At 40.0% G+C, this 9,564-nt stretch overlaps 1 protein-coding gene across 1 annotated transcript; it reads left to right on the forward strand.

The window, feature by feature from the left end:
• Nucleotides 1-4,631: 4,631 nt before the first annotated feature.
• Nucleotides 4,632-9,251, forward strand: LOC134458319 (lysozyme C II-like). The gene is made up of 4 exons (XM_063210555.1): nt 4,632-4,807; nt 5,653-5,811; nt 8,824-8,893; nt 9,097-9,251. The coding sequence occupies exons 1-4, from the start codon at nt 4,684-4,686 to the stop codon at nt 9,161-9,163; spliced, it is 420 nt and encodes a 139-aa protein (XP_063066625.1). The 5' UTR covers nt 4,632-4,683; the 3' UTR covers nt 9,164-9,251.
• The last annotated feature ends 313 nt before the right edge of the window (nt 9,252-9,564 follow it).

Genomic DNA, 9,564 nt, shown 5'->3' on the forward strand with positions numbered 1-9,564 from the left:
CTTGTTTTCTTGTGTCAAATTATTTCCTATACTTTTTAAAAGATCATTGTAACGATATACGTAGGTCTACAATAGGCCTATGCAGGCCTGCATTTGGAAGCCTGCTAATCTGAGAAGACATTTAAGACTTAACTCTGTCCTTACAATAAGACATAGAAAAGGCACTTGAGTAACACATAGAAGACTTTATCTTTTTATTATATAATGAGAATAGAATAATAAAGTGTAAGCTTGTCATATTTGTTCTCTGCATGCAGAACTTCAGCTACGTGTCAATTAAACAATATAGTGTAGAAGCTTTTGCCACAGTGGATAATAAAACCACTCCAAATACAAAATGTTAATGCCACCGAAGGCATTCACAATAAGGTCATCTCAGAAAACGTTTGAGCGGTCTATTGTGTCTTATTGTGTAATGCATCTACTGACCAGCAGGGGTCAGTATAAGTGTGCTTAATTCAGAGCCGTATATAGAGAGAGTCTGGCCAACTATGGATTCGAACGTTCGAGCTATCCCGCTATTTTGATTGGTTCTGGGCTGGTCACATGTTTAATGGACGCCATTTTCGTCCCCCACGCTCCCATTAACGAGCATTATCAGATATAAAAAATAACGCTTCAGCTTCACTATAATATTATAACATTATTATTATGACAAACTGTTGTGCATATGGCTGTAGTGCAGGGCCGGGTCAGGAGAAACAAACAGCATCGTTTAACTCGTGACATAAACGGAGGATTTGGGACATGCATGGATATAAACTCCCTTTTATGGAATATAAAGGTCAGAATTAATAACCGGAAAGCAGCAGATTTCTCCGTGTTGTGTGTGAGGTAAATGCATTTTTTCTCCCCCTTCGACTTTTGTTAACAATTACTTTTGAAATTAGGTTTCTGTCTTGAAATTAGCTTGTCAAATCTTAATTGCCACCTGTAACTATGTAGGCCTACTGTGAAAACTTTGCCCACCAAGTTATTATTTCTGTCGTGCTAATAAGGTCCTTTCCCCCTGCGATTTAAACTCACGTCCAGTTTCATACTATGAATAGGCTATCCGACACAACCGACGAGCATCCAGACTCATCCTACAGTTCTAAGCCTACTGTCTGCAATCGCGATTATGCACTGCTGAGCACATCGTTATTTTTAAACTACTAAATCTCGACACAACGTGAAACTTTGGCGCAAGTATCACCAGGGTCCCTGTACATGAACTTGACATTCGTTGTGAATATTATTTCTGCACATTACTTAAATATCGACTTTGACGTTGGCTGTACCTAGGCAACAACAACTCGGAAGTAGGCCTAAGGCTTGAATGCACTGCTGAGCACATCAAAACTATGCCGACAAAACCCTCTTTTAAGCAAACCCCTTCTATACTAACGAACTTGTTAACGTTTGTTTTCATATATTGGGATCTTGATAATACTACAATCCAAGTTTGATGGTCTATGAAGCCTTATTATATCCCCGAAACGCGGAGCGTCGGGGATGTAATGGTTTTGCGTGCGCCGCCGCCGCGTCCGCGTCCGCCGCCGCCGCGTAATGTCTTTCGTGTTAACGCGATAACTTTTGAACGGATGTTTGGATTTGTCCCAGATTTTTTGGGTGAATGCTCTAGGGCAGGTTCATGAACTGATTCGAGTTTGGAGGTCAAAACTTTCAAGATGGCTGAATTCAAGATGGCCGAATTTTTGTTTGGTCCATAACTTCTGACCGGGTGGATGGATTTGTCCCAGATTTTGTGTGTGAATGCTCTAGGGTAGGTTCATGAACTGATTCGAGTTTGGAGGTCAACACTTTCAAGATGGCTGAATTCAAGATGGCCGAATTATTCTTTGGCCCATAACTACTGACCGGGTGGATGGATTTGTCCCAGATTTTGTGTGTGAATGCTCTAGGGTAGGTTCATGAACTGATTCGAGTTTGGAAGACAACACTTTCAAAATGGCGGAATTTTCATTTGGCCCATAACTTCTCACTGGGTGGATTGATTTTCCCGGTAACACCTTATTTTAATGGTTCACCATTTCAGTGAATCTACCATATTAGGTACAGTGTAATAACCAATGTAACAATATTTAATACCATGTAATACTAGTGTAATACCAGTGTAACAATATGCAATATCAGGTACAGTGTAATAACGAGTGTAACAGTATGCAATACCATGTAATATAGTGTAATACCAGTGTAACAATATGCAATACCATGTAATACCACTTACGCACAAACACATGATGTAAGTAAAAAAATTACATTGTATTAAATATTGTTACACTGGTTATTACACTGTACCTAATGTGGTATATCCACTGAACCATTAAAACAATATTACCATTTGCCCCATTTTTTGCTTCATTTTCACAATAGTCGTTTGGTTTTAAGCCTATGCACGTCATGTCACGTCTGTATGTATCATATACGTTTATGAAATGGTGGACGGGAGTGGTAGGAATGATGGGGGACTGGAAGCGTCGCGTTTCGGGGATATACCTTAAGCAGTCGAAGGCGACTGCACAGGCAGTCTAGTTTGTATTTTAGATTCAGCGATTTTGACGGTATGCTGCCCATAGGGTTACACTGTAGAATCCTCGCCATGGGGAACGAAAATGGCGTCCATGATTCGAGTTGGCCAGACTCTCTCTATAAACGGCTCTGGCTTAATTCATTATCAGGATTTCACAGTACAGTACAGATAAGTACAGCGTGTACAGTTTTCTCATAGAACACACTGTCATGAAAAATGCTAAAATCAAGTGCTATACTAGTGCACTTCCTCATCGCATGGACAAACTCCTTTCATACTTGCTTACAATTAGCAATTATCACTCCATAAGGACACACATAGCCTACATGTGATATTGATGAACAGATGAGACAATGCAGTGAGTTCATACATAACTTTGAGTTGTTGAAGTCTAAAATGTAATACAAGAAGCCATTTTTATTTGGTTACCCAATCTTTTACAGGCTGTTAACTGTTAGCGCAATGTTTTGTTTGTTTGTTTTTCATACATTTGTAAAATACATTTTAAAAATATGCTGCCTCTGTGTGCATTTTCAGTCCAATGACAATATTTCAATATTTTGCAACTCAAATATGCCATTTATGAGTTGAAAACTGAAAAAAAAAACATGGCGTACAGTAGATCATTATGATTATAGTGGTGTTCAAATGGTTCTCACAAATGCCTATTCAAATGATGGTTGTGTTTGTCATTTGACAACAAAAAGGTATTTTTAAAAGTGCACTGTGTAGGATGTGGCCAGAGTACGTACTGCAACTATGCTGCTCATTGAAACTGTGCTGCCTATTGCCAAATATGATCTTTTCGTGAATATTTACAAATTAATAAACTAAAATTTACTAGTATCGCCAAAGTACAGTCATTTTTGCAGCTAAAAATGTCTATTGTCTATCTGCAACACCTGTTCACCAAGGCTCTATAGGCCTATGCACAAGCAGGAAAGGTGCCAACACTTAGGTGCTAGCATTATCACATGGACAAAGGAGGCCGTGCTGTGAGAATCATGTTCTTTGATTTCTCCAGCGCTTTCAGCACCACCCAGCCACTCTTCTGCCAGGGAGTCCCAAAGGGATATTGCAAAAGGACTATGTAGCCTACCATGTGGCAATCACACCCATTCAAACAAAAGGCCACCATTTTTTGGATTGATTGTTTTAGACATAAATGTGGGATATATGATGTTATACTGTATAGGGCGAGTCCTACTTGATTGTTGCAAATTATTCCGGGTGAAAGAAATGTATTTTGAAGACAAACGCTACTCTCGCGGTAGAGTATGCTTGCTCATGTCTGCACAACATGTAGCAGTTGCCACGTCTTGTAAAAAGTTTAGCAAAAGGAATTTCGAGTTGTGACTCCTCTAGCATTCTGAGAATAACAGTCAGGTGTAGGCCTACTTTGTGGGTAGCGTTCTGTCGTGCGCAGCTTCTCCCAGGATAAAAAAACAAATCTGAAAGGAGCTGCGCCCTTTTTTAACCCATTTTGTCCTTAGCCCTTTTTAGGAAAGGGTGCCCTCTTCCTATTAAATCCTAAATATCTCAGCCTCCGAAGCACATACAAACATGAAATGAGTTACATTTAAAAACCAAGACCCTCCCCTTGCATTGTAATGTGTTCATTCTGCTCTAACATACCCACATATTTGATAAAACAGCTAAAATCTCAAAATCCTGAAAAATCTGTATATGTGTCTCCAGGACACAATGGGTTAAATCAGTGATAGAATGACTCTGACTCTCTCTCTCTCTCTCTCTCTCTCTCTCTCTCTCTCTCTCTCTCTCTCTCACGCGCGCTATCTCTCTCTCCAGGGCTACGTATGTTGTCCAGGCCCATTAGAAATGCTGAATCTTGAAAATGCAATCTTGTTTAAATGTTGAAATTGTCCCTACCAAAGCTCAGACGAAACTTGATCTAATCTAATCTACTTCTGTAAAAGCCCAAATAAAGCTCAGCACTTTCCGTTACAGAATGAAACCAGAACACTTGACAGAAAGAATACAGGTAGACCTGTGGTAGGTAGGATAACCTCAAAATGACACCCTCCCCACATAACAGCCCTTCACACCACCCCTCAGAGTAACAGTATAAATGGGCACTTCAGCTCCACAGCAGACATAAGGTTGCTTTGACCAACTCTTCAGATTGCACCATGAGAGCTCTTGTGTTTCTGCTGCTGGTGGCTGCAGCCAGTGCCTACCAGATGGACCGATGTGACCTGGCAAGGCAGCTGCAGGCTGCTGGGATGCAGTATACTGGAGTATCCATAGCTGACTGTGAGTAGGCCTATATTATATAGCGTATAATATACCAGAGTTGTATAAAGTAGAAGTACTCTTACAAGTGGTATGACATTACAATGGTTCAACTTTGTAATAACATGCTTCTAGTGTTGTAATTACATCTGCAAGAGTGCTCCTACTTCTACTTTCATACAGCGCTGTAATATACTGTATATGATGTATATATACAGAGGGGGTTGGTATCCTGCACAAATGGGATAGGTTTAATTTATTTTATTGGTGCTCAAGAGATCCAATTTAGCTATCCATTAGTTCAATGAAAAGATAAAAAACACTATTTGAGGCACTCCTTACTAAAGTTTAAAAAGCCTTTATTAAATACTGGCTACATGCCTACGCGTTTCGACCCATTGTCTTCATCAGGGCATGCACCCTTTTTTACTAACTGGATACAGGACCCAGTGAAGCATTCCCTTTTCTCTTTTTTGTTAGCTATCCATTAGCTCTGATCTTGCATAAATGGGGGGTTGTAATATTTAGGGTTTCACTTAGGAAGGTCAGACTTCTGCTCATGCTCTAACAGTAACTGTAGCTGTCAGCCAAATAGAAATATATATAAATATATAAATATTCACACCTATATTTTATTTAAAAAAACAACCTCCTGGTCCTGTGCCTGTATGTATGTCATCTGTTTTTTAGCATAAACTGTAGGCTACTGCTGCAACACATGAATTTCCCCATTGTGGGATAATAAAGGGTATACTTACTTTCGTATTTACAAATACTTTTATAAAAAAATGGATTATGATATTCTATGTCAACTAAACCCTGAATGTAACTGCCCTCATACTTGAATTCTTGTATGTGCTTATAAGGGGTCTGCCTGGCATATCGTGAGTCTACCTACCGCACAGATGTTGTAGGCCCTCCGAACTCGGATGGTTCCAGGGACTATGGCATCTTCCAGGTCAACAACAGGTATTGGTGCAGCGGCGGCGGGTTCAATGGGCAAGGCTGTGGAGTCAGCTGCACTGGTGAGTTGGCCTACACATGAACAACACCACACTAGGGCTGATGCTGGTACAATGCATTAAATGGGGGAAAATTGTATATAATTGTCCATGGTCCCAAATAAAAAAAAATAGACGAAAAAAATAAATGGAAACTAATTTTGAGTCATTGTTCAAGTTCAAGTTCAAGACAATCCAACAAGATAGGGAGTAGTGCCGAGTCACCATAAAACAGAACATAGAACGGCGCCATGACCTGACGTGGGCGTGCCAGATTGCCAGTGGGGAGGGGGTGGTAAGTTTACTAATCTACCAAAGGAAGAGTAGGTGCAAATAAGAAAATTCTTTCTGGTCTCATAAGAATCTATAATGAAAAAGTTGAATTACCTACTGTTTCATAGAGAGCCACAGAGACACTTTGGTCCTGCAGACTTTCTTTGGTGTATTTACAAGCCATGGAGGGAGGCAAAGTGAATTCAGAAGTCTTTTATAGTCTAAGCAATGGGTGCAATATAATGGGAGAATCGCTCGGAAGGTGATAAAAGCATGAAACTTGGCACAAATGTTCATTAGGACATGCTTATTAATTTCAGGGGTGGAGCCACTCAGAATTCAGCGTTGCCTAGCAACGGTTGCTAGGTGAAGCATCTTCCTTAGCAACCAGCATCAGAAATACAGTTCCCAGCAATTTTGTGGTGTTATGATGTCTAAATATTGACTCCTTCCCCTAATATTACTTAATATCAGGGGTGGACCCACTCAGAATGTAATGCTGCCTAACAACCGCTACTAGGTAAAGCATCTTCTTTAGCAACCAGTATCAGTAATACAGTTCCCAGCTGTGGTGTTATGATGTGTAAATATTAACTCCTTGCCCAAATATCACTAAATATCAGGGGTGGAGCCACTCAAAATCCAATGTTGCCTAGCAACAGTTGCTAGGTAAAGCATCTTCATTAGCAACTAGCATCAGTAATACATTTCCCAGCAATTTTGTTGCTATGTCTAAATATTGACTCCTTGCCATATCACTAAAATAATGCATCATAATGCTTTAAATACTGCAATATTATGACCTTTCATAATCAATTACCTTTCCTGAGCAACAAACATCAACAACACTGTGGTATGATATGTGTATCTTGACTTCGCTATATCACTGTATTAAAACATTAAAAGGTTATATAGCAAATGGGGCATTGTGACTCCTTTGGTGTCATTCTAGAAACTACAAAGCATTGCAATTATGTGAATATTATTGTCACTTAAGTTCTTCTTGAACACATTTGTAGTAATGAGGGGCTTTAAGTGTCACTTCAAGTCAGGCCTCTCTTTATTTCACTGCATTTTACATGTGCCTACTGCATACTGATCATTCAGAGCACAAAATTACAACTTTGGAAAGAAAGATGCCTGCATGAACAACATCATTTGCCTGTGTTGTGTCAAATGACAAAGTGATTATTGACATGCATACTTACCCAGGTACTAATTATAAAATCCTAAATGGATTATGTGTTACAAATCATTTAGACAACTGTAACATGTTTTCAAAATGAATGGAGTCTGTCTAAAATTATATGGTTTAATAGCAGCAGATTATAGTCATGAAATGCAAAGAAATGTTTTTCTCTTTTATTTGTGGATTTATAAAAAAGCACTCTAACTCGGACTGACTTTGCAACATTGAATTCTGGGTGGCTCCACCCTTGAAACTGATAAGCGTATCCTAATGAACAAGGACAGACACCATGATGCTGGTTGCTAAGGAAAATGCTTTGCCTAGCAACCGTTGCTATGCAACATTGAATTCTGGGTGGCTCCACCCCTGAAACTGATAAGCATGTCCTAATGAACAAGGACAGACATCATGACACCACAAAAGTGCTAAGAAACTCTATCCGTGATGCTGGTTGCTTAAGAAAATGCTTTGCCTAGCAACCGTTGCTATGCAACATTGAATTCTGGGTGGCTCCACCCCTGAAATTGATAAGCATGTCCTAATGAACACTTGTGCCAAGTTTCATGCTTTTATCACCTTGCGAGCGATTTTTTCACCCATTGCCTAGACTATTTGGGCTTCCATCACACCTGGTCCCGTTCATCCATTTAAGTGAACTCTGACCTGTACCTCAGCATTTTCTGTGCATACTGTATGTGAACGCTCTAAAGTGTACCTATACCCCTTGGAAGTGAAACACACTGAGACCTTCATTGACGTGGTCTCAGTACGGTTCACTTATGAGTCATGACAAGTTGCACTTGCTACACGGATCCATTGACTTTCACTAGCTTAGCAACATGCTCCCTCTTTTAACTGTCTTAAAGCAAGACAACGGCTTACATGAAAAATAACTTACATGAAAAAGACACTTTACCACTTTATAAACCCTGGCCAACGATTTTAACTGTATTAAGCCCCAAAATAGTGTCATACTCCTTTAAGGAGGCCTGTAGAGGATCGAGTGTGATCGAAAACAGGACGGACACACCATAAAAGCCTAATGGGACCAGAAAGATCAACCGGTTCTTTTTGTGATAAACTCACAATAGACCCCTTTCACCTCCCCTGACAACCGTTGTCAGGGAGGACAATCACGCTCCGAACTCAAGGGTCTATATGAACAAAAACAGAACTGAGTCCTTTTGCTTTCGTTTCACTTTTTGGTCCACTTACAGAGGACTGACTTCGGTCAAAGAGGTATTGGTGTGAAAATGCCCTTAGAGAGTATAAGCTGCTGTGAGATCAAATACAATCTTGCAAAATATACTCCAAGTGTTGAATTAACATTGTTTTTTTTACTGGACACCCTGTTAAAAGCTCAAGAACCACGTAATGGTATGCATCTACGTAATGTACATATATACTGTATGTAGGCCTACATTATGTTCTGTGCTGCTTTACAAAACTTCTTGAGGCATGAAACGTGTGTGTGAAATGAATGCCATATGTTTTGGTTTGTCATATGATCTCTCTGTTGGTAATATTTACAAGTACTTAATGATTTGTTTCTCGTTATCTTTTTTTTCCCTTAGATCTGTTTAACCTCCAGACATCCATTGCATGTGCCAAAATAATTGTCAGGGCCCAAGGAATCAGTGCCTGGTAGGCAACAACATTATTTCTTTATTATCAACAGAACTTTGTTCTTAACATGCCAAACATGTGTCTGCCTTTTATGATGCTCATTTAAGTAACCATTGTATGCAGCATATACAGTTTTGTTGGGAATTAACAACAGAAAATGTCTTTAAGAAGGCAAATGTTTAAATATTGCTCACCAGTTCTTTGCACATCTATTTCTTTAGGGCCGGCTGGGTAAGCGGTTGTCAAGGAAGAGACCTCAGTGAATACATCAGTGGGTGTGGTGTTTAATGAGGGCTGTATGTTTTACATGACTCAACTCCATGCCCTATAGGGCTATGCACGTTTCCCATTTAATTAATAAATCGGTAAACAGCAACAGTGTGCAGATTTTTTCCTCTTCTATTATGCGTCTTTGCTTGATCCAGCACCCGTTTTACTGGATGTGCGCGTATCCCTCACTGGCTATGCACCCACGTGGCAAGCAGAGCCATCCAACAGAGACGGTCTTATACGAGACGAATCACTCATGAAACCTTCCATAGGAATGAACGAGAGCATTTGGCTACGCGAACATGGCGTTTGCCGGTGTCACTCCCACCTGTCCGGTAACGAGAGCCAATTGCTTGCTGAGCTGCGCTGTCACTTATCCAATCGTCTCGACGCAAGTGCAAACGTAAACCTTTACGACT

The sequence above is a fragment of the Engraulis encrasicolus genome, chromosome 11, assembly GCF_034702125.1.
Source record: "Engraulis encrasicolus isolate BLACKSEA-1 chromosome 11, IST_EnEncr_1.0, whole genome shotgun sequence".
NCBI lineage: Eukaryota > Metazoa > Chordata > Actinopteri > Clupeiformes > Engraulidae > Engraulis > Engraulis encrasicolus.

What these genes read in the sequence shown, in the direction of transcription:
- LOC134458319 (XM_063210555.1), top strand. Translation starts at nt 4,684, where the DNA reads ATGAGAGCTCTTGTGTTTCTGCTGCTGGTGGCTGCAGCCAGTGCCTAC. An exon ending in TGGAGTATCCATAGCTGACT is followed by an intron (nt 4,808 to 5,652) that starts GTGAGTAGGCCT and finishes TGTGCTTATAAG; the next exon opens with GGGTCTGCCTGGCATATCGT. An exon ending in CTGTGGAGTCAGCTGCACTG is followed by an intron (nt 5,812 to 8,823) that starts GTGAGTTGGCCT and finishes TTTTTCCCTTAG; the next exon opens with ATCTGTTTAACCTCCAGACA.